Here is a 23,655-nt window from a genome sequence, read left to right as displayed (position 1 = left end):
ATTGACAATATACAAGGCTGTATATTCTCACCCTGCTTACTTAACTTATATGCAGAATGCATCATGAGAAATGCTGGGCTGGATGAAGCATAAGCTGAAATCAATACTGCTGGGAGAAATATCAATAACCTCAGATATGCAGATGATACCACCCTATGGCAGAAAATGAAGAAGAGCTAAAGAGCCTCTTGATGAAAGTGAAAGAGGACAGTGAAAAAGTTGGCTTAAAACTCAACATTCAGAAAGCTAAGATCATGGCATCTGATCCCATCACTTCATGGGAAATAGATGGGCAAACAATGGAAACAGTGAGAGACTTTATTTTGGGGGGCTCCAAAATCACTGCAAATGGTGACAGCAGCCATGAAATTAAAAGATGCTTGTTCCTTGGAAGAAAAGTTATGACCAAGCCAGACAGAATATTAAAAATCAGAGACATTACTTTACCAACAAAGGTCCATCTAGTCAAAGCTATGGTTTTTCCAGTGGTCATGTATGGATGTGAGAGTTGGACCATAAAGAAAGCTGAGCACTGAAGAATTGATGCTTTTGAACTGTGGTGTTGGAGAAGACTCTTGAGAGTCCTTTGGACTGCAAGGAGATCCAACCAGTCCATCCTAAAGGAAATCAGTCCCGAATATTCATTAGAAGGACTGATACTGAAGCTGAAACTCCAGTACTTTGGCCACCTCATGCGAAGAATTGACTCATTGGAAAACACCCTGATGCTGGGAAAGATTGAAGGCAGGAGGAGAAGGGAACGACAGAGGATGAAATGCTTGGATGGTATCACTGACACTATGGACATAAGTTTAAGTAAGCTCCTGGAGTTGGTGATGGACAGGGAGGCCTGGCATGCTGCAGTTCATGGGGTTGCAAAGAGTCGGACATGACTGAGTGACTGAACTGAACTGATTTAAGATGCTAGGCAAAAGTTTAGTCATAGAAAAAAAATTGTTGGAAATTTACTTTCAAATCAATCTGTGTGATATAAGTGCAAATAAGTTTTGTATATTATCATGCTAAGTATGCATGCATGCATACATCTTATCACATATCTTATCATGCTCTAAAAAATGTAGGAAACAGCATGTCCTTTTCCTTGAATTTATTAGATTTGTGACTATACAGATAAACATCCAAGGTAAGATTATTTTGTAGTTTGGGTTTTCTTTTTGAGAATTCATTATGAATATTTTACTTTTGTATAGTTCTGTTTCACTTCTGTAGAATTTAAAAACAATCTTGAAGGATATAATTTCTAGTATGTATTTTTTCTATTGCCTCTCTTTCCTTGATTTTAAACGGAGAAGTGATTCTTAGAGAAAAGTATCAGTGGATCACAATCTCTGGAGGGACATAGCCAGAGTTTTTCTTGAGATTCTAACGGGGAAAATAACTTGATTCTTTTTTCTAAAGGACAATTTGTAGACTTTTAGAGCAGTCCAGATACCAGGTTTTTATTGTATCGAGCCAGTGGGGCAAGAAAGTTTTCATCACTAAAAGTGTTTAAACTTACTCCTCAAATAAGAAGTATTGCAACATTGTGAAGCAGTTCCATTCCAAAGAACACTTTAAGCTTCTCTGTTAGCATTAGTCTTTTAGTGTTTATATATTTAAAACTAGTTATTAAGCAAACTGGATATATTAGCTACTGTTACATTTAGTGTGGTTTATAATTTTAATTTTAATATTTTATTTAGTAACTCATTAGTGCTTAGTTTTTATGGCTTTGTCTTTTTCTCTTTTGATGTGGTACAGTGTAAACATATTTACATGAATTAAGCAAGCAATGTACCCCCACTTCCTCTCCTCTGATGGCCAGATATCTAGGACTGAAATGAGGAGCTAACCACACTCATCTCTGGGATAGCAGGCTTGTGAGTACCCACTGTTGAGGATACTCACAGACTGAGCATTATTGGAAAACTGAAATATTTAATGGTTCCAAATAATGATGTTCTCCTTTGTTTTTTGGCTACAGGTAGGGAAAATGGGAAGCTTTTTGAAAAATAGCATTTCCCTTTTTTTTTTTTTTTAAAGAAGAGGACCTGGCCAACTATTAGCTATCAGTTTTCTAAGAGGTTGAGTTATTTTTCTGGTTTCCTCTTCACAAAATATTTATAGCATTACATATTTTATTTGGCCTCTGAAAGACCGAATCTGAAAGTACAAAACAACAATTTCCAGTTGATTAAGTTTTGGGTCTTTGAATTTATGCATTTAGGTAAGCCAAATATCTATGTCATTTTCTAAGTGAAATAGTTTATTTTTTGGCATAAGTCAAATGCTTTAAATCTTATACTTGTTCTTTAAGATCACTGGTTCCAACTTCTGATAGTCAGATGTTCATAATTTAAAAAAAGGTGTTGAAGGACTCACATATGCTTATTTTTGAACAATTATGCTCAAATATAGATATACTATATTTAATATGAATATTATAAAACTCATTATTTAACTTTTCCTGTGATTGTATCTTGACTCTCCAACAAGATTGCTAATTCTTAAGGCAGGGATACTTAATTTTTTCTCATATCTGCTGCTGCTAAGTCGCTTCAGTCGTGTCCGACTCTGTGCGACCCCATAGACAGCAGCCCACCAGGCTCCCCGGTCCCTGGGATTCTCCAGGCAAGAACACTGGAGTGGGTTGCCATTTCCTTCTCCAGTGCATGAAAGTGAAAAGTGAAAGTGAAGTCGCTCAATCGTATACGACTCTTAGCAACCCCATGGACTGCAGCATAGTAAAGACCTATTCACATCATTTGTTCACTGATTGATTTATATCTGTTTCTCACCTAATCCAACCGTGAAATAGGCATTTTAGGATCTTATCATTTAGCTCAACATTAACCAAATGTGCCTAATTCCTATTAACATCTGCCATACTCTGTCTATGTATGTCAAATCCAGTTCAAGGCAGCTTGATAACATTAACTTTCTGATGAAGATTATGTATGAAGTCAAGGAACTTTGTTGATTACCCCAGATGCATCTGAAATCATCATATATGTCAGCGTTGTGGTGAAGCAGGAGGAAGTGGAACTCTTGTTTTTTGGAAGATTAGTGAATGAACCATATGTTGGGGATCATTCTCTGCATGAAAATCATATTTCTTCTAGCCAGTATATCTAGCCAATTTCAGATTCCTTGTAAATCTGTTTTGCTTCTGTTACCAAAGATCAACCATGGACCTTCCAGAAATTATATAATTTTTTTCCGCCCGGAATAGAATTAAAAAAAAAAACTCAATAGCAAAATATTGTATCTACCACCATGATGACTTACCAACTCAACGTTGTTCTTGGGGAGTTTGTAATCATAGGAGTAAGGATAGAGCATCATCTGAGAGTAAGAGTGGATTGTCAGATATGCTTTGATGGAAGAGAGGTGGTTGCGGATGAAATCAGCCACAGCCTTGCTCTCTTTTTCAGACTCTGCAGCAGATCCACAGTAAGTTTCAGAACAGGGGTCGTTAGAGGCTCCAATACCTGGAAAAACATGATGCTGTTAATGGCAAGTGGTCATCCACTGATGTTCCTACAGGGTGTGTTTCAAAATTTCAAACTACAGTGTTAGAGAGTTAAAAAAATAAGTTGTTTTCACAAGTGTTTTTATAATCATCCCATACATGTATACATTATAAAGTATATATACTTTTAGTCACAAGATTATGGTGCTTTGAAGCTAACAGGGTAAAAAGTTGCATGCGGAATCACCAATATGTCCCTGTGTGCATGTGTGTGTATGCTCAGTCTTGTCTGGTTGGAACCCCACGGACTGTAGCCTGCCAGGCTCCTCTGTCCATGGAATTTCCCAGGGAAGAATACTGGAGTGTGTTGCTAGCTTTCCTCCTTGGGACCTTCCACTCAGGGATCAAACCCACATCTCTTGCATCTCCTGCATTGATAGGCAGACTGTTTGCCACGGGTGCCACCTGGGAAACCCTAATGTCCCTCAGTTCAGTTCAGTTCAGTTCAGTCACTCAGTCGTGTCTGACTCTTTGCAACCCCATGAATTGCAGCACGCCAGGCCTCCCTGTCCATCACCAACTCCCAGAGTTCACTCAAACTCATGTCCATCAAGTCGGTGATACCATCGAGCCATCTCATCCTCTGTTGTCCCTTTCTCCTCCTGCCCCCAATCCCTCCCAGCATCAGAGTCTTTTCCAATGAGTCAGCTCCTCGCATGGGGTGGCCAAAGTACTGGAGTTTCAGCTAATGTCCCTGTGTAGTACTAAACAATGAGATCAGTATAGTATAAGAAAACTAATAAGTAGGGGACAAATACCTATGAGAAGTTTCTGTGTTACTGTAATCATTACTGAGAGTTGAATCACAAAATTATAATTCTATCATATTTTTGTTTAAATAATTATTTAATGATGATTTCCTCTAGGTTGTACATCCCACAAATAGTAGGGATGTTCAGTCTTATGTTTCCAGCATCTAACACAGCTGGGAACACAATAGAATAGGAAATGCATCTTTATTGACTGAATATATAAACTGGTTATTGTCTGTGCTTTTAGAAACCTGCAAATTAAAAGTATAAAATTTTATAGTTTTTCTTGTTTTTGACACTGTTGTGTTTTCCTGTTATTTTACTTCCTATGCTTTTCACGATGCAAGTGAAATGGTCAGCCTGATACTTACTACACCAACCAGCATCAAAATTTCTGTTGAGGTCTGTGCCAGTGCAACTAGATCCAGCTCTGGTGGAGCGGGTCTTCCTCCACATTCGGTTCTGAAAGTGCAGTGTGTGGTTAGGACAAGTATAACAGAATGGCTAGTTTTAATTTTATCAGCCCCTCTTAGTATTGGTTCTTATACCGTGGTCCAGGTGTAGATGTAGCCGTCAATATTGACCACAGGCAAGACATAAAAGTCTAGCTTGTCGAGAAATTCTGTCATGTGGATCTCACGTCCATAGGTCCGAACAGCCTGTGTACAAATTACAAAGCAGAATTTCATGGAAAATGGTATGCATTATGCACTGAAATTTACATAGACTGGACAAATGTTGACTCTGATAACAAAAGTGGTTACCCTTTTTGAGGTAGAGATTATTAATATTGATAAAAAGCAAATAGCAAAGTATTACTAATAGTTTTGATAAAAATCATTTCTGATTCTCTAAGTACTCTATTTTATCCACACATAACTCATTTAGGTATTATTTTTATTTTAACTTTTTAAAGATGGACAAAATTGTAATAAAATTAAAGACTTTTAAAGAACATAAATCCTTATTTCCTTTGAAATAGTAATTGCAATAACTTTTTTCCAAAGTTAGTAGGATATGAGAGTAAGGCCTATTCCTAGTAAGTAAGGAATGTCTGTGATGGCTTTGCATGTTCCTTATACTATCATCTAAAAATTTGTTTAATTTTGATGAGACTTCTTGAAGATGGTTTCACTAGAGGAAGCGTCTGACATGGAAGAAGAATGAAAAGGCCTCCTCCCACTGTGAAGAGAGATCACTCTGATGGGTTTTGGAGAGGCTCTCACTAAGTCTCCAAATTGCATGATGATGGAAGTCTTCTTCTTACTCCCCTTTCTTGAGAAAGGAGCTCTGTTATGGGTCTAGCTCTTCCTGCTAAGTGATGTGGACATTTATGTATGAATGAAGGAGCTTATATTGATTTATTATATTCTCTTAGTCATAGTTCCTCAGCCCCAGGATCATACCAAATTTACCTTCAGCTCTTCCCTAGGCTTGCTTGAACAGATTTTAAAACATTTAAGGCTTCTATGTAGTAATGGTTTTTAAATACTCTTTGTGGCTCTACACATGTATGTTTATTAAAATAATGATAAAGCATGTGCTTTTTAGGTTGGAGGAGGTATAAAGTATGTTTTGTTGGTGGTCCATGATTGGAGGTAACCAAAGTAATGATGAAAGTTCTTTCTCCTAGAGAGCAGATGGTGAGTGTGCGTGCTAAATTGCTTCAGTTGTGTCTGACTCTTTGCAACCCTATGGACAGTAGTCTGCCAGGCTCCTCTGTCCATGAGATTCTTCAGGCAAGAATACTGGGGTGGGTTGCCATGCCCTCCTCTGGGGGATCTTCCCGACCCAGGGGTTGAACCCATGTCTCTTGCATCTCCAGATTCTTTGCCACTAGTGCCACCTGGGAAGTCCTGTAGATGGTGCAATAACTCACTGAAATGAAATGGTGCCAGTCGGACACATAACATGTCTAGAAACCAAGAACCTAACGAATAGACACAGAAAATGCTTTACACAAAAGAAAGTATATTGTATATAATATTCTTATATTTTTAAAGTACTTCAATATTTTAAATGTAATTTTACTTTTGAGATAATTTTAGAAACTTATAGAAAAGTTGCAAGTACAGGGAGTTCTCATATACCCTTCACCCAGGTTCCCCAAATGTTACCATCTTACATAACCAGGGTACAATGATCAAAGTGAAGGAATTAATAATGGGTACAGTACTATACACTATAGACTTTAATTCAGATTTCACTATTTTTTTTTTTTTCACTAATGTCCTTTTTCTATTGTAGGATCCAATCTAGGCTTCCACATTGTATTTGGTTGTCATATCTCCTTAGTCTCTTCTTATCTGTGACAATTCCTTTGACTTTTCATTATGACTTTGACATTGTTAATGAGTACTACTCTGGGTATTTTACAGAAGGTCCCTCAATTTGAGTTTATTTATTTATTTTTTTAATGATTAGAAGGAGGTTGTGCATTTTGGGAAAGAGTACAAAAAAGATGGTTTATCTTCTTAGTACATAATATCAGGGGTTACATGATATTGATTATATCTTGCACTGGTGATGTTACTAGTGTTGTTAACCTGATCACTTGGTTAAGGTAGTCACTGCTAGGTTTCTCTACTGTAAATTTTGCTTGTGTAATATAGTATAATACATTTTTTGGGGAGATGCTTTGATGCTGCAAATAACCTATTTCTCTTTAAACTTTTACCCCATAATTTTTGTATCCATCTGTAGGTTTTCAGGACGTATTTATTATTATGGTGTTCTAATGATGGCTTTCTGTTTTGCTTATTTGTACATCCGTTAGTTGTAATTCTTCTATAAGAAAGAATTGTTCCTTCCTTTTCTTTCTTGACTGCATTATCTTTTTATATCATTTATGGGCTTATGGATATTTAAAAGGATTTTCACATATATCTTACCTTGACCTTTATAAAGGAGTGAAAAACAGTATCATTTACAGTAGGGGCTTCTATGTGTTATTTTCTTTTATTCTGAAGTATACATTGATTATTATCTAGGAGATAATGGTCAAGTTAGTGGATTACCCATGATCACACTTTTCAATGACCTGTTCACTGTACTTATTACCTGTTAGCCTTTTTCCCAAAGGTGGGTGAGAAAATTAAGATGAGTGAAATTCAAATAAATAGAATTTGCTAACTGTTTTTAAATTTTGCCTTATCAAGTTTTCTAGGTGACCTTTATGGCTTGGAACTTGGACCTATGATTTTTTTTCTGTGCTGCTATTCTCTTTTATTATAGCTAATTTATAAGGGATTGATTGAAATAAAAAAAAATACTTTCTACTTTGCTCTGTCAGTAACCATCCTACATACTGACCTCTCTGACAAACCACTGGCAAAATGCAGGGGAAATCCACTCTCTGGCATGGAAACCGCAGTCCATGAAAACGGCAGGCTTATTTGATCCAGGTTTGCCAACCTATTGCAAACAAAAGGAAAAGGAAGGCCCTGATTCATCACATTCAGAGGTTGACATTCACTGCCTGTCTGGGCTTTGGACTCCACTGGCGACACTTGACAACAACAAGATATATATTCCATGATTCAATTAAAACATAATACTTGCACAGTGTGTTCTTGCCTATAGACACAGTGTTTGAGCTGGAGGCTTACATGGCTGTTTGTTATTTTTATTAAGCTTGACAAGCTCATATTTTAAGAAGATGCTTGATTACTCTGTTTAATTGTACTCACATGGAGGTTATTTTCTATTGCTATTATTAGGTGACATGACCAAGACAACTGGATAAGTAATTAGAAGTAATCATGATTGTTGCTAATATTGTAAGTTTTTTTTCTTTTCTCCCACTTATTCCTTGTCTTTTATTTTCTTCATTAGAATTGCATGATAAAAATGGCATTAGAGGACAACAGTAACAAATTGTTGATATGCTGTGTAAAGTTGTCTGATAGACATGAAGTTTATGAACCTCTTTAGCAAATGGATTTGCAAACAACATCTGGGAGAGGAGAATTTCATCAAGGTAGATGATCATTTACATTGCTTACAGGAATGTGGCTAAATTTATAGGACTTCTCCTATTTTATTGCATTTTTTCCTTTTGGATAAATCAAAATAATGATTTAAAAATTCACACATGATAAAAGAATCTGGGTACTCTGTTTGATTCCCTGAGGGATTTAGGCAGAGAAAGAATTATAACAATGTTTGAGATGAACATGTCTGTGAAACAGATGTTACTGTTAGAATTCATTGATTTAAAGTGCTCAGACATGGCAAGGTTATGGTTAAAAAGGATTACCTTGAGGAGGTATATAGTGTTTCCTAAAAATGTAGTTCCGATAGCACTGCGAGAGATGAGGTCTGGATTTTCACTGGCGACTTGTTCAGTCCATGCCTCTATCTACCAAATGGAACCATTGATGGATTAACGTGACATTCTCAGTTCAGTTCTCAAGGCAATGTCTGTCTAAATCACATATACTTCATACCGTTTCCCAATTGTTGTACTTCTCGTAACTGTGTCCAGTAGCGCGGACTCTGCTATCAAACTGAGCCTCCAGCATGGATCTCAGGTTGCTTATCAATACCCTGTAATAAACCAGAGGAAGCGCTCCTGTGAACATAAGCATGTTTCCCAGTGAACATGTGCAACAACCCAGAGTCTCTACTCGTCAGATGTGTCCTCTGATTATGCTCTTCAGCTTGAGCTCCTTGTCTCAGAAAGTGAGTAAATCATTGAGAAGGGTACCAGAGAGTATGAGTAAGGCAGGCTCTTCTTTGGCCCAAACTTGTTTGGCTGTCCTTGAACCTTAAATTTGAAAAATGATTTCCTTGGTATCTGGGGCACTCTGGGTCAGGGCCTTGGGCTGCCACACAAAAGCATGCCCTCAAGCCTACCTATGGTCTTTCTTGCTCAAGACTTCCCTTGTTTTAGCACTGAAAGTCCCATGTCCCAGTAACCTATTCATTCCCAGGAAAATTGGGACATCCAGTCACCTGAGGCCTTTTTTTAGATTTTGAGAAAAATACCTCAATGGGTGAAAATTCAGAAATATTAATAAGCTTATAAAGATTTATTAGACAAAAGAACACTGAGTTTAAAGTACTAGCTTCCGTTTGTCTTTCTTTTGGTGTGTTTAAAGTAATCTAAGAGTGGTCCTGTAGCAAGGTAATATGAAAATTGCTGACAGAAGTTTTGAGGCCTGCTATTTCCTAAAAATGATTATTCAGGTAGAAGTGTGTATTATGAGGCGGGGTGAAGGTGTGGGTATGTATGACTTTGACTTTGTAGCTTCTGAGTGGAAAGTGTATTTCGAAGGGACACAATTTTATGAGCATTAATGTCCTTGGTCATAGCAATGTAAACATTATGGGCAGTAGCTAGCTTGCAGAAACTTCTATTATCCACAGTCAAGCCTTGAAGTGTTTTTATCTGACACACGGAGAATTGTAGCCGCACATCAAAAGTCTTCTCCTCTGACTGCCCCAAGGGCATTCTGATGAAGTATGTCAGGGACATTCTCTGAACCTCCCTCCTGGCCTCTCCTTCATTTGGTTAACTTGGGCATGAACTTGCATCTGTTTATGGAAAAATGCAGTAAATCAATACTCAATGGTATTCATTTCCTAGCAAGAAGGAAACGGTCATAAGGTCTTAACTCTCTTAAGTAGTATTAAAAAAAATAAAATGGAAAAGGAGAAGAGTTTAAAATTTATTCTGTGGAAAGAAAATTTCCCAGTAAGCACAGCCGTCAGTACTTTGTTAGTGTATTCATTTCTACGGCTGCTGTTAGTTAGCACAAACTAAGTGGCTTAAAACAATACGAATGTATTATTTTATGGTTTAAATCCAGCACAGGTCTCACTGGGGTAAAAATCAATGTGTCCACAGGGATATGCTCCTTTCTGGACGCTGCAGGGGAGAATCTGATTCCTTGCCCTTTATAGCTTCTAGAAGCTGCCCACATTCCTTGGTTGTTTGCCCTGCTCTATCTTCAAAGCCAGAAACAGCAGCTCAAGTCCTTCTCATGTTTCATCACTCTGACCTCCTCTTCTGCCTCTCTCTTCCCTTTGTAAGGACCCTGTGATTACTTTGGGCTCATCTAGAATGCTGCATTGTATGCTGTGCTCAGTGGCTCAGTCTTGCCTGACTCTTGCGACTCCTAGCCTACCAGGAGTCTGTAGGACTGCAGCCTACCAGGCTCCTCTGTCTATGGGATTTTCCAGGCAAGAATACTGACTGGAGTAGGTTGCCACTTCCTTTCTAAGGGATCCTCCCCACCCAGGGATCGAATCTGTGTCTCCTGCATTGGCAGGTGAATTCTTTACTACAATGCCAGCTGGGAATCCTATTTATTTAGAATAATCTACCTATTTTAAGTTCAGCTGCTTAGCAGCCTTAATTCCATAGCAACCTTAATTCCATCTACATTCTTAACTTTTCTTTGCCATTAACGTAACACATTCAGATGTTCTAGAGATTGGAATGTAGTCTTTTTCATGGGGTGGGGGGGAGTCATTCTGCCTGTTATGGTTAGGAACAATGATTATAATAAGTGTTATAATTAGTTAAGTTAATTATAACACCCATTTGGATTGTTAGGAAATAGGGTAGAATTAGAAAGAATCTAGAGTTAGAAATCAAAAGATCAGGGTCATGGTTTTGCCTCATATGTAGATTGGTTTTGGCAAAGTCATATAATCTTTGGGCCTTTCTTTCATAATTTTTATAGTGGGGTATTTGGTTAGCTGGTATTCAGTGTCCTTTTCAGTTCTAAAATGCAATAACCTGACTCAAATTCATAGGTCTTGGTCATTTATATAGATTTTTTCAAGGTTTATGAAAAAAAGTTAAACTATAGTAAAGTTGCCAGTTATGGGCTTCCCTGGTGACTCATACCGTAAAGAATCTGCCTGCAATACAGGAGACCCAGGTTTGATCCCTGGGTTGGGAGGATCCCCTGGAGAAGGGAATGGCTACCTATTCCAGTATTCTTGCCAGGAGAATTCCATGGACAGAGGAGCCTGGCAAGTTACAGTCCATGGGGTCACAAAGAGTCAGACATGACTGAGCGACTAACACTTTCACTTTTTCACTTCACCATCTTTATAAACTCCAGGGAAGCAAGCGTCTAGAATAGAGATGGTTTAGGAAAATAATTTTCAAATGTAACTAAAAACTAAAAACAAGCAAAGCCAAAGCAAGCAAAACAAAAACCTTGAAAACTAAAAATCAGTAGGCAGAAACCTTTACGAAAACAGCTATATTCCAAGATCATCAATTTGAAAGAACAAATCCTGCCTGGTAAGTATAAGCTTCTCTAACAGAATGGCAAAACTAAAAATACAAGAGGAAATGGTCAATGACATCCACTTTCCCTTTATCAAGATTTTCCATTTTCAGTGAACAAGTAAAATAATCGCCTAGGTCACATGGCTTCTTAATGGGTGCCCAGAGAAAAGAAATCATAAATTAATTGCTCCCAGCCTCAGGACATTCAATAGATGTTTGTATCTAAGACCATAACCATGGTGATTTCTGACCTACCATGAACCAGCTCTAAATGGAGTAGGAAGTAGGGTTTCCACAGCATGTTGCAATATCTTTACTTTTTCATCCAATCTTCAGATTCAAATTATTTGGGAGAATAAGTGACTACTAGGAGGTTGGTGTTTTGTTTGGTACTAAAAGGAGACATTCTGTTAGAGTTATTATTATGTTAAATATTAAACATTTTCATCAATAATCAAAACAAAGAAGCATAATAAAACCAATTAGATTTAAGGTGACACCCAAGAGTAAAAGTGTCCTCTAGTAACTTACAAAAGACTTTCAGAATGAGGTTGAAATGTGGTGCTGAATTTTGCCTGAAGGTAGGGGATTGACCTTAAATGAGCCCTTCCAGCCCTATGATTATTTGATTTTATTAGATCTAGGATAAAGCACTACTTTAGCTATATTACAAAATATTATTACTAAATAATGAGCTTCTATTCCAGGAGATTAAAACAATGCCTCTTAATGTAACAAGGACTGCATTGCAGCTCCAAAGTACAGAGGCATGTATACTATTTTGTACTTTTGTATGTTTCTTTTGTAGCGCTATCCAACTTCTTCTTTTTTTTTTTTAAGTATGCATGCAGATTAGATAACAGACTCCCAACAAAGCAAGAAACACAATGTCTGAGAAGGAGAGAAATGGCAGTTTTCTCCCCCTTTTAGATTTCTGAAAATGGAGTATTTGGTCACTTCCTAGAATACACACCCATTGCCACTGAAGAACATTACTGTGTACACATTGTTATCCAAGGACACTTCACTATTCAGATCTGCAATATGCAGAAAAATGTTACAGATAGAGAGCAACAATCAGTCTCTTCCTGGATTGGGTAGGACACAAACCCACCACAAGTTTCTGTCAATGTTCAGAAATGAGATTTACACCATCCAATTCTTAGTCTTTGTGTACCTAGGGTACAACATAAGCATTTAAAAATATAGTTATTTTTCTTGGTGCACACATTTTGAATTTTTTCCCATGGTAATTCAGAATCTGATTAAAACTACCAACTGATGCAAGTCTTGGTGAAGAGAGCTAGAATCACTGAAAAATCTGAAAAGCTGTTTTGGTGAAACGTGTGCAGTAAATGGTTCCTGTTACATAGAAAGTGAAAGTGTTAGTCGCTCAATTGTGCCTGACTCTTTGTGACCCCATGGACTGTAGCCAGCCAGGCTCCTCTGTCCATGGGATTCTCCAGGCTAGAGTGCTGGAGTGGGTTGCCCTTCCCTTTTACAGAGGATCTTCTCGACCCAGGGATTGAACCTGGGTCTCCTACACTGCAGGCAGATTCTTTACTGTTTGAGCCACCGGGGAAGCCCGTTATACGGAAAAACTGAAAATTCTTGCTGGCAGGAAACCATCTAAATACACATTAGCTACCATATAAGGTAATAATGGGATGCCCAGGGACTGCTTGCAGCCCTGGCAAAGATAATGCTGGTGTGCTTCTACAGGATTTCTAGGGACTTATTATTACTTAATATTTAGAAAATTATAAGCCACTAATGTGCTAAGCAAAAGTTAACAAGATCTTAGTCCTCAGGGAACATCCTGTGTTCTACATGAGACAGCATTCATACACAGTTCCCCAAAAATTTACCTGGTCTAAAAGTGCATGAATTTTCTACCTGCAAAAAAGAGACTGATACGTGATTAGAAGCTGTTCTACCACTTTGTGATCTGAGTAGAATAAGGACATCAATTCAAGCCACTAGGGTTAGCTTTGGAGAAGGCAATGGCGCCCGACTCCAGTACTTTTGCCTGGAAAATCCCATGGACGGAGGAGCCTGGTGGGCTGCAGTCCATGGGGTCGCTAGAGTCTGACACGACTGAGCGACTTCACTTTCACTTTTCACTTTCATGCATTGGAGAAGGAAATGGCAACCCACTCCAGTGTTCTTGCCTGGAGAATCCCAGGGACGGGAAGCCTGGTGGGCTGCCGTCTACGGGGTCGCAGAGTCGGACACGACTGAAGCGACGCAGCAGCGGCAGGGTTAGCTTATGGTCGCTGATCTTCCTTTTGTTTTTCTTGAAGGCTTTTAAAGAAACTGTCATCTTTTTGAATATTATTGAAGGCTCCTAAAGGCTAGAATTTTAGAAGTCCTTCCTAGTGTACTGAAAAGAGCAAAATATCACAGACATGAATCTCAATCACATTTCAAAACTTACTGTGTTATATCTTCCTTTTAAAAAGATAGTCAATTTTTACGGTCACATTTTGACACTTCCCTCAGGCCAAAGCAGATAGCTCAGCTGTGTGAAGCATGATGATAGGGTTAAACAAAACAGTTTCTATTGACCTTTAAAAAATGTATAAGTCCCTTTTTATATAGTAGTACAAATAGTAAAATAACAGCATTCACAACGATAACAATGTCAGTTAAAATTTATTTATATATTGTTTAGTTTCATCTTCACAACAGCCCTTTGAAAGTGGTGTTATATTTATCTTCACTTCATGAAAATACGATTCTAAGGATCCTTTCTTTATAAAGACAAAGAAACTGAAGCTTAGAAAGGTTAAGCAAATTATCTAATGTCACACAGCCAGGAAGTTGCAGACTCAGGATTTCAGTCTTGTGTATTTTTTTCCCGAAGCATTTACTTGTTACATTATGCTTCACCACTTCTCCTGATGGAGGTGAAAATTTTACAGGTGATGATTTTGATATCTTTACTGGCATAAATACTAGTATATATTTTTAAGATGTAAATAATAATAGAAAATTTTTGTTAAAATTATGTAGGTCTGTTTCTCAAAATGTAATGGAGACTTGTGCTTGTGGTTGGGGATTGTTGGGTAAATATTTGGTGGTTCAGAACTGGAGCTGGAGACTGTCTCTTTGCTCCTTGCTGACCCACTCTTTGGAGGAAAAACTCTGCTTTAGACTAAAGACTAAAGTTGAATTTTTCTACTTTAGTCATTTAGTTTAGTTATTTCCACCTTCCCTCAAATGAAGAGGGAGGGAAGTTCTAAGTCTAAGCATCAAGTCTGTTCTCTGCCTAGAGTGTCATTTTTTTCCTTGTCTTGTCTGGCTAACTCATCAGTCTTTTAATTATCAGCTGAAGGCTCCTTTCCTAGTGTGGCCCTCTGTGATCCTTCAGCTTTATCTATTCCCCTGCATCTCTAGCTCTTCACTCTTCTTGACATGTATTAAAGGTATTTTCCTCTGAAGGGGGTGAGTCCTATCTTTTTCCCCAGCCTTTATTATATGATAGATTGGCGCTCACTATCTATTTGTTGGCTCAACAGATGGACAACTGCCTTCACTTAGGAGAACATTGAAAACTAGGATCAGGTCAAATATCTGGCTAAAAATTTGGGATTCTAGAGCCAAGCCTGTTTTTATTAGAGCAATAACTCAACACGAAGTCTCTCAGGCCTAATGTCATAAGACTTGAAATTCAGGTCCAGCTCTGCTGTGACCTTTGTGTGGGGCCCTGAGGAGGCCATTGTCTTGGTCTTATTGTTGTCTCCCTGGGGTGAGAGCATACATGACAGAGAGTTTTCATAACCATAAAACATAAGCTTACTCATATCGTAGTCCGTTCTGCCCCAGAAAGTCTTCCACAGCGACAGTATCTTCTGCTTTAACACGGAAGTCCACTGTACTGTGAGGTTTGACTTGTGTGACCGAATCTGGTTTCCAGAAATCCATCTGAACAAGGAATAAGACATATTGTATTGGACACCAATAATTCAATGGGTGAATCACCACTAGTGAGCACACTACCCCAGTGGATTATTATGAATCAAATTATCCATGAAATCTCTTATAAATATCACCTTTATTTGAGTGGACAAAAGTTGGGACCAAGTAGTTGGATGTCAATAAAAGTGTTTACACACACATACATACATAGCATTAATTGTCAACAAGCATGAAGAGGGTATGATTATCTCCCATAATGGTAGTTACTTGCAGTGTTCTATAACTGCTCTTTTCTCTTTATTGATTTTCTAGAACAGTTGCTTATTGGTGATAGCAGTGTTTGTGGTAATGGATATATGTGATAAATGAATGATGCTGAATTACCTGGAGCCCAAAATTTAATAGAAATGAGGCTTTCCCTTTTACTTTTTAATGAATTCATTATATGAGTTTCTCTTGGAACTCAGTGCCATACAGATCACATTAATGTGGGAACTAGAGCATCCCTGACCTATGGAGGATCGATCAGGGAGGAAAATTGTAACTTTCCACAGTGGTCATCTTGGCACCACGGACAGAAACAAGCTAGTCTCAAGAATCCAATAGTGTGCTGATATTTTCATTTGTTCAATTATTTGTCAACAATAACTGAGGACCTACTATGTGACAGATTTTATTTTCTTGGGCTCCAAAAGCACTGTGGATGGTGACTGCAGCCATGAAATTAAAAGATGCTTGCTCCTTGGAAGAAAAGCTATGACCAACCTAGACAGCATAATAAAAAGCAGAGATATTACACAAAGGTCCGTATAGTCAAAGCTATGGTTTTTCCAGTAGTCATACACAGATATGAGAGTTGGACTATAAAGTTCAGTTCAGTTCAGTGGCTCAGTCATGTCTGACTCAATAGAAGACCCCATGGACTGCAGCACGCCAGGCCTCCCTGTCCATCACCAGCTCCCGGAATTTACTCAAACGCATGTCCATTGAGTCGGTGATGCCATCCAGCCTTCTCATCCTCTGTTGTCCCCTTCTTCTCCCGCCTTCAATCTTTCCCAGCATCAGGGTGTTTTCCAAGGAGTCAGTTCTTCACATCAGGTGGCCAAAGTATTGGAGTTTCAGCTTCAACATCAGTCCTTCCAATGAATATTCAGGACTAATTTCCTTTAGAATGGACAGTTTGGATCTCCTTGCAGTCCAAGGGACTCTCAAGAGTCTTCTCCAACACCACAGTTCAAAAGAATCAATTCTTTGGCTCTCAGCTTTCTTTACAGTCCAATTCTCACATCCTTACATGACTACTGGAAAAACCATAGCCTTTCCTTGACTAGACGAACTTTTGTTGGCAAGTAATGTCTCTTCTTTTTAATATGCTTTCTAGGTTGGTCATAACTTTCCTTCCAAGGAGTAAGCGTCTTTTAATTTCATGGCTGCAATCACCATCTGCAGTGATTTTAGAGCCCCCCAAAATAAAGTCAGCCACTGTTTCCATATCTATTTGCCATGAAGTGATGGGACTAGATGCCATGATCTTAGGTTTCTGAATGTTGAGCTTTAAGCCAACTTTTTCACTCTCCTCTTTCACTTTCATCAAGAGACTCTTTAGTTCTTCACTTTCTGCCATAAGTGTGGTGTCATCTGCATATCTGAGGTTATTGATATTTCTCCTGGAAATCTGACTGGAGAAGGGAATGGCAAACCACTTTAGAATTCTTGCCTTGAGAACCCCATGAACAGTATAAAGAAGGCTGAGCACCAAAGAACTGAATCTTTTGAACTGTGGTGTTGGAGAAGACTCTTGAGAGTCCCTTGGACTGCGAGGAGATCCAGCCTATCTATCCTAAAGGAAATCAGTCCTGAATATTCGTTGGAAGGAGTGATGGTGAAGCTGAAGCTCCAATATTTTGGCCACCTGATGCAAAGAACTGACTCACTGGAAAAGACTCTGATGCTGGGAAAGATTGAAGGCAGGAGGAGAAGGGGATGAGAGAGAATGAGATGGTTGGATGGTATCACTGACCCAGTGGACATGAGTTTGGGCAAACTCTAGGAAGTAGTGAAGGACAGGAAAGTCTGATGTGCTGCTGTCCATGGGGTCGCAAAGAGTCAGACATGACTGAGTGACTGGAGAACATCAATAAAAACAACTATGTGCCAGGCTCTGCACCTGAGACTAGGAACACACACATGAGCAATTCAAACATGGGGAGATTTTAGAGGCAATTATGCACAAAGGTAGGATGACATATTTGATAATTCTGATGTTTTTCTTTGTGGATGTGTGGTTTCCAATCTCCTTTTTACCTTGGGAAAATATTAACCACGGACATCCTGCCTCTAACAGGTCTCTGATTTTCTGTTCTTTCCTTGAGCTGAATAAAGGCCTAGAAGCCTAAGGTGACCCTGACATTGGATCATTCTCTGCTCTTTGTCTCCCCAGTACCTGTTCAGATATTTATGAGCTAATCTCAGGCTAGAGATGTGGCAGGTGGTGATATTTAGGATTGTTGCTTTGGAACTTGGGAGTTTGGGCAGACTTAGAGGTTGTTAAATAGAAACTGATGATGTAAGATATTAAGATGACTCAATTTTAGATATGCCTGTGGAGAACCCAGTTGCCTATCTCCTGTCCTGGTAGTTTTCCAGCTACTGCAGATGTCTAGAGGATGCTGAATCATGAGTCAGGGTCATAGGGAATGTCAGCACAGTGGGAGGTGGGACATTAGGATTACACAGGAGGGATTTCGGAAGAAAGAGAGTGAGTGTGGTTGTCATTAAGTTGCTGAAAGGAAAGAGTATTGATAATTTGATAAGGATTGGCTACAGAATGTTATGAGAAGATAAAGATGAGAGGTTAAAAGATAGTGAAGGAAGGATAAAAGCTTATCATGATAAAGATAGAGAAAGCAAGAGCTGGTGATGAATTCTAGTTAGCCAGGACTATAGAAAGAAGGGCCATGAAGACAAGCACATTATAGGAGAAGTTTTTAGAAGTTCACTCTGGGACTTCTCTGGAGAATGAGAATCCTCCTGCCAATTCAGGAAACAGGGGGTTCGATCCCTGATCCTCAAAGTTCCCCCATGCCCCAGGGCAACTAAGCTCATGTACCACAACTACTGAGCCTGTGCTCTAGAACCCAGGAACCTCAACTACTGAGCTCATGAGCCACAATTACTGAAGCGCATGTGCCCTAGAGCCTGTGCTTGTCAGCAAGAGAAGCCACTGCAGTAAGAAACTCGTGCACTGCAACTAGAGAGTAGCCCCGACTAAACGCAACTAGAGAAAGCCCCTGCAGCAATGAAGACCCAATACAGCCAAAATAAAAAAATAAACAATACCAAAAAGTTAACTGTGAATGTGTGTTCTTCATAAATATCTGTCATTCCATGGTGGGATGGAAGAGGGAGGTGTTTCTTGGTTACAGACACAGAGGTTTAGAATTGGTAAAGAACATAAAGTTGTCCAAGCACATGTAGGCAATTAGACAGTGCCCTACTCGTACAACCCTGGGATCTTTTAGTGTTGCTCAGGAGACTCTTCACTGCCAAGATCTACATATCTGTGCTTGAAAGCTCTCCCAGAACTGGAAAAGGCCTAACAGCTCGCAGCAGGCAGGAGCTGCCAAAGAAGCACTTTCCAGAGAATTGCTTAATCAATGACCCTAGAAAGTAAGTGTCTAAATATTCCAATTCTCTCATTTCTCAGGTGGGATAATTTTGAAGTGTGTGGTTTGCACCCTTTCCTAGAGTTTCTCTGTAGGATGAAGCTCTACTCATCCTCTATGCTAGCCGACTTTGTAGTGTCCCTTCTGTTGGCTGCTCTCCCTTCTCTGCATCACTCCTCACTTCTCTACCCAGGCTCCCTATACTTTCCAAGTGAAATCTGCCATTGAATCTTTGTCTAAGGATCTGGTCTGGAAGAACCTATATTAAGATGTTAGCTTTCAACCTAGAGTAGCACAACATCCTTGGTGATGGTTCTAATACAATCTTGAATATGTCTAGTACTGCTTCAGAACAGCCTAATTGCCTTATAGATAGTTTTCTTTTTGGTATTAAATTGAAAGTTGCCTTTCCTAATCTTTTAACCTCTTGTCCATCTGTCTTGGCTCTGCCAAATATTGGTGTGTGTATATATATAGCATGGATGTGACAGTTGGACTGTGAAGAAGGCTGAGCACCGAAGAATTGATGCTTTAGAACTGTGGTGTTGGAGAAGACTCTTGAGAGTCCCTTGGACTGCAAGGAGATCCAACCAGTCCATCCTAAAGGAGATCGGTCCTGGGTGTTCTTTGGAAGGAATGATGCTAAAGCTGAAACTCCAGTACTTTGGCCACCTCATGCGAAGAGTTGACTCATTGGAAAAGACTCTGATGCTGGGAGGGATTGGGAGCAGGAGGAGAAGGGGACGACAGAGGATGAGATGGCTGGATGGCATCACCAACTTGATGGACGTGAGTTTGAGTGAACTCCGGGAGTTGGTGATGGACAGGGAGGCCTGGCGTGCTGCAATTCATGGGGTCGCAAAGAGTCAGACACAACTGAGTGACAGAACTGAACTGAACTGATACATACACACATATATAAAAAAATATATATGTATTACAAATGGGATAGAGAAATCTCATAAACATGTTTGACAAAGTACTTGCTGACCTAACCTGAGGTCCCTTAAAACCTTCAGTTTGGTAAGGAGAAAATTGGTCAGCAAACATACTGACATCCAACACTAAGGAGTCCTATAAATATGATGGAGACTTACTAACCTGGGCTTAGTAACCAGTGCTTCTTAAGAGACATGGAGTCAAAAATCAGGAAGATCATAGCCCCAAAGATGTTTTTAATGCATTAAGTATGGTTACAAATGGAGAAGGCAATGGCACCCCACTCCAGTACTCTTGCCTGGGAAATCCCATGGGCGGAGGAGCCTGGTAGGCTGCAGTCCATGGGGTCGCAAAGAGTCAGACACGACCGAGCGACTTCACTTTCAATTTTCACTTTCATGCATTGGAGAAGGAAATGGCAACCCACTCCAGTGTCCTTGCCTGGAGAATCCCAGGGATGGGGGAGCCTGGTGGGCTGCCGTCTATGGGGTCACACAGAGTCGGACACAACTGAAGCGACTTAGCTTAGCAGCATGGTTACAAATAATAAACTTAAAACATTAGCATGAAGAGACCTGGGCTTAGTAACCAGTGCTTCTTAAGAGACACTGAGCCAAAAATCTGGAAGATTATAGCCCCAAAGATGTTTATAATGCATTAAGTATGGTTACAAATAATAAACTTAAAACATTAGCACAAAGATATATATATATATATATATATATGTTTCAATAATTACCAACACTTTGTGAGTGAGATCTATGTTTATAATATGGAGGCAGAGCAAAATATATGATCTGAACTGTGGGGAATTGAATTATAAGTTAAGGAGTTGCCACTAGTGGCAAAGAATCCACCTGCCAATGCAGGAGACACAAAAGACACAGGTTTGATCCCTGGGTTGGGAAGATCCCCTGGAGTGGGAAATGGTAACCCATTCCAGTATTCTTGCCTGAAAAATTCCGTGGGCAGAGTAGTCTGATGGGCTGCAGTCTGTGCGGCCACAAACAGTCAGACATGGCTGAGCAACTGAGCACATACACACACACAGATACACAGATTGAAGTTATAAATTTATAAATCTGCGTATCTGAGTAACAAAGAACCATAAAGAATATTTGTTGGAAGATAAAGGAATAACTTTAAGTGATAGCACTGTGAGAATGTCAACTAAACCATCCATCTGGCTAATAACCAAAGAGTCCGTCCTAAAATGTGATACAAAACCAATGCAAAAGCAAGATAAAGTAGTGTATTCACCCTAAATTCTTTTGGGAATAAGAAGGACATGCAAACAAATTAATAATTATGTTGGAGAATTTCTATTCTTCACATATTTACACATAGTTGTTTCTTCACATTGTGTTTGACTGTAAATTCAGCATAGGATTAGTTCTTCATTTATCTTGATGGAATTTTCCTTTCTTGTTGGAAGAGGCGATAACTTCTACTCTAGGTCTAGTTCCAGACAGTGGGGAGGAACTTACAAGTATAATAGGAGTGATGGAACATTAGAAGACCGTAACAATGTTACTTTGGTTGTGTACCTGAAGCTAGAAAAACAGAATTCAGGAAAAAGTATAGAGAGAAGGGGATAGGTTTTGTGGTGAATGCCTCTCATAAAGAAACAAGGAAGTAAAATAAAACCTTTATTATACAATTAAATATGAAAAGAGGGAGGGCTACTAAAGTCCAGTGTGGTCACAGGTCTCTTCAATACATTCAACTTTTAAAAGGACATGTTCAAAAGCTGGGAGGAAGGACACATGGCCAAGGATGAATACAAAGACTAGATGCCCTTGTAATGATTTTATCAGGAAGGCTACAGTCCAGAATATGCTATACTTGCAAGATTACTAAGAAGAGTAAAACCTTTTTTTCAATCATATTGAAAATAGAATGAATAAAGAAGAAACATGCTGTCTCTTGGAGCTAAAGCATAATGTTTGCAGCTGAAGAGACGAAGTAACCTTTTTTAACTCTTGTGTGGCTTTTGTCTTTTCTAAGGAGTTACACTATCTCTTATTTTTTCCTACTTCTAAAGATGAAATTTCTAAAGATGAAATTACCCTAAGTAAATAATTTTTCACATGTTAGGATTTTAGCAGAAATACTTTCTGTGGAAAGAGAACTTTGAGGCCCAGGGTAGATAAGGAGAGAAGGGATTATACTGGTCATGTAAATTACATTCAGAATCCTGGATCTCATGGTGCTCATAATAACATACACATAGTTTTTACTATGTAAATTCTTTCCAAGTGTTTTACTTATATTAGTTCTTTTAAATCTCACAAAATTCTGTAAGGTAGATGCTCTTATTCTCCTTATTTGACACATGACGTGGTTGAGACCCAGAGAGGCATCCAAGGTCCAGCTAGCAAGTGGTAGAGTCAGGAATTGAACCCAGGAAATCTGAGTCCAGATTCTCTGCTCTTGACTACTAGAAAATACTGTATTTTAGGTAACTAAAAAGGCAGAGGATGTGACTGCAAACTTTTTCTCAGCAATCTTAGAGGAATCGGAGCTTGACAGGATTGCTGAAAAGTGGAGGGGGCATGTCTTGGATTTCATCAACAAGAAGACAGGTGAATCTCAGAAGCAGGATCTCCCAGGGCCCGGCATGGATAGTAGCAAAGTTAACTGGAAGCAGATGGGTTGTGAATGCTCAGAAAAGGGAGCCGTGATCCTTGGGAGCCAGCATGGTGTACAGCAAGAGTAAGTCAAGCCCAATTAACTTCATGTGATGATTGAAAGAAAACACTAGCCTGCCACAGTGCTCAATCGGGATCTTAGCAAAATGTTTGACCAAGTCTCTATATTTACATTCTTCTTTGTAAGCTGGAAAGCACAGTGTTAGCTGTAGGTAACACCACAGTAACATGGATAGGAGAGAAAACTCATCTGAGATGTGTTGATTTATCAGTCACTTTCAGTCCTTACTTAACACTGCATCTGGCATACTGGAGACTCTTGATAAATAGATATTAAAAGAATGAATCATGGAAGATGCCTCTAATTCTGTACTGATCCTTTACTTAATATTTTTACTCTATCCATGACAAAGGTAAAAGTTAAGAAGACAGGTTTATCAAGCTTGCTGGTGATGTGAAGTTAGGGCAAATTATTTCCCTGAGTGAATTCATTTTTAAAACTGTCTCAGTATGCAATAAAGATAATTTTTAGCAGACTAAATATATAATAAAATCCTGCATTTAGGTTAAAACATCAATTAGGCAAGTATAGAAGGAAGAATACCTTGCTTCATGTGAGAGGGTGATGCATGTGAGAAAAAAATACCCTGATAGCTTTGATCGGAATTAGGTTTACTATAAGCTAAGAGCTTTCTAACTGTTCAAGCTGTAAAAAGAATTTTATACCCCATTAGTAAGTGTCTGCTTTACAAATGAAAGCAGACAGTGGCCCCACACTATGTATTAATCAGAGTACACCTGGAGGTCCATTGTCCATTCTGAGAGCTACATTAAAAAAAAATGAAATATAGACAGAAAGATTAAGCTATGTCCAGAAGTGACCAGAATGACCAAGAGTCTGTAAACCCGTGCTAAGAGTATTGATAAATCTCAGAAGTGAGAC

The 23,655-nt window shown here is 38.9% G+C and overlaps 1 protein-coding gene and 1 long non-coding RNA gene across 3 annotated transcripts in view; one reads left to right on the top strand and one right to left on the bottom strand.

The window, feature by feature from the left end:
* The window catches only part of CPB1 (carboxypeptidase B1), a 37,854-nt gene that overhangs the window by 11,739 nt on the left and 2,460 nt on the right, over nt 1-23,655 (bottom strand). Inside the window, exons 4-10 of the mRNA XM_086317176.1 lie at nt 15,339-15,463; nt 8,733-8,832; nt 8,543-8,644; nt 7,597-7,698; nt 4,833-4,943; nt 4,656-4,746; nt 3,289-3,491 (exon numbers count right to left, since the gene is read on the bottom strand). Of these exons, the coding sequence (XP_086173302.1) occupies nt 3,289-3,491; nt 4,656-4,746; nt 4,833-4,943; nt 7,597-7,698; nt 8,543-8,644; nt 8,733-8,832; nt 15,339-15,463 (834 nt within the window). The remainder of the gene's footprint in view (nt 1-3,288; nt 3,492-4,655; nt 4,747-4,832; nt 4,944-7,596; nt 7,699-8,542; nt 8,645-8,732; nt 8,833-15,338; nt 15,464-23,655) is intronic.
* LOC147379277 (uncharacterized) overlaps nt 1-23,655 on the top strand; it is a 109,544-nt gene that overhangs the window by 84,613 nt on the left and 1,276 nt on the right. Inside the window, exon 6 of one of the 2 annotated variants that reach the window (XR_015132750.1) lies at nt 8,119-8,389. The exons of the other annotated variant lie outside the window; for it this stretch is intronic. This is a non-coding gene — a long non-coding RNA (uncharacterized LOC147379277). Of the gene's footprint in view, nt 1-8,118; nt 8,390-23,655 lie in introns of those variants that run through there. 2 annotated transcript variants of the gene reach the window in all.

This window comes from Bos grunniens, chromosome 1 (assembly GCF_055505025.1).
Source record: "Bos grunniens cultivar Pamir isolate PY7600 chromosome 1, Bosgru_T2T1.0, whole genome shotgun sequence".
In the NCBI taxonomy this organism is placed as follows: Eukaryota; Metazoa; Chordata; class Mammalia; order Artiodactyla; family Bovidae; genus Bos; species Bos grunniens.
Note: the sequence above shows the minus strand (reverse complement) of the source record. Positions and strands in the feature narration are given on the sequence as shown.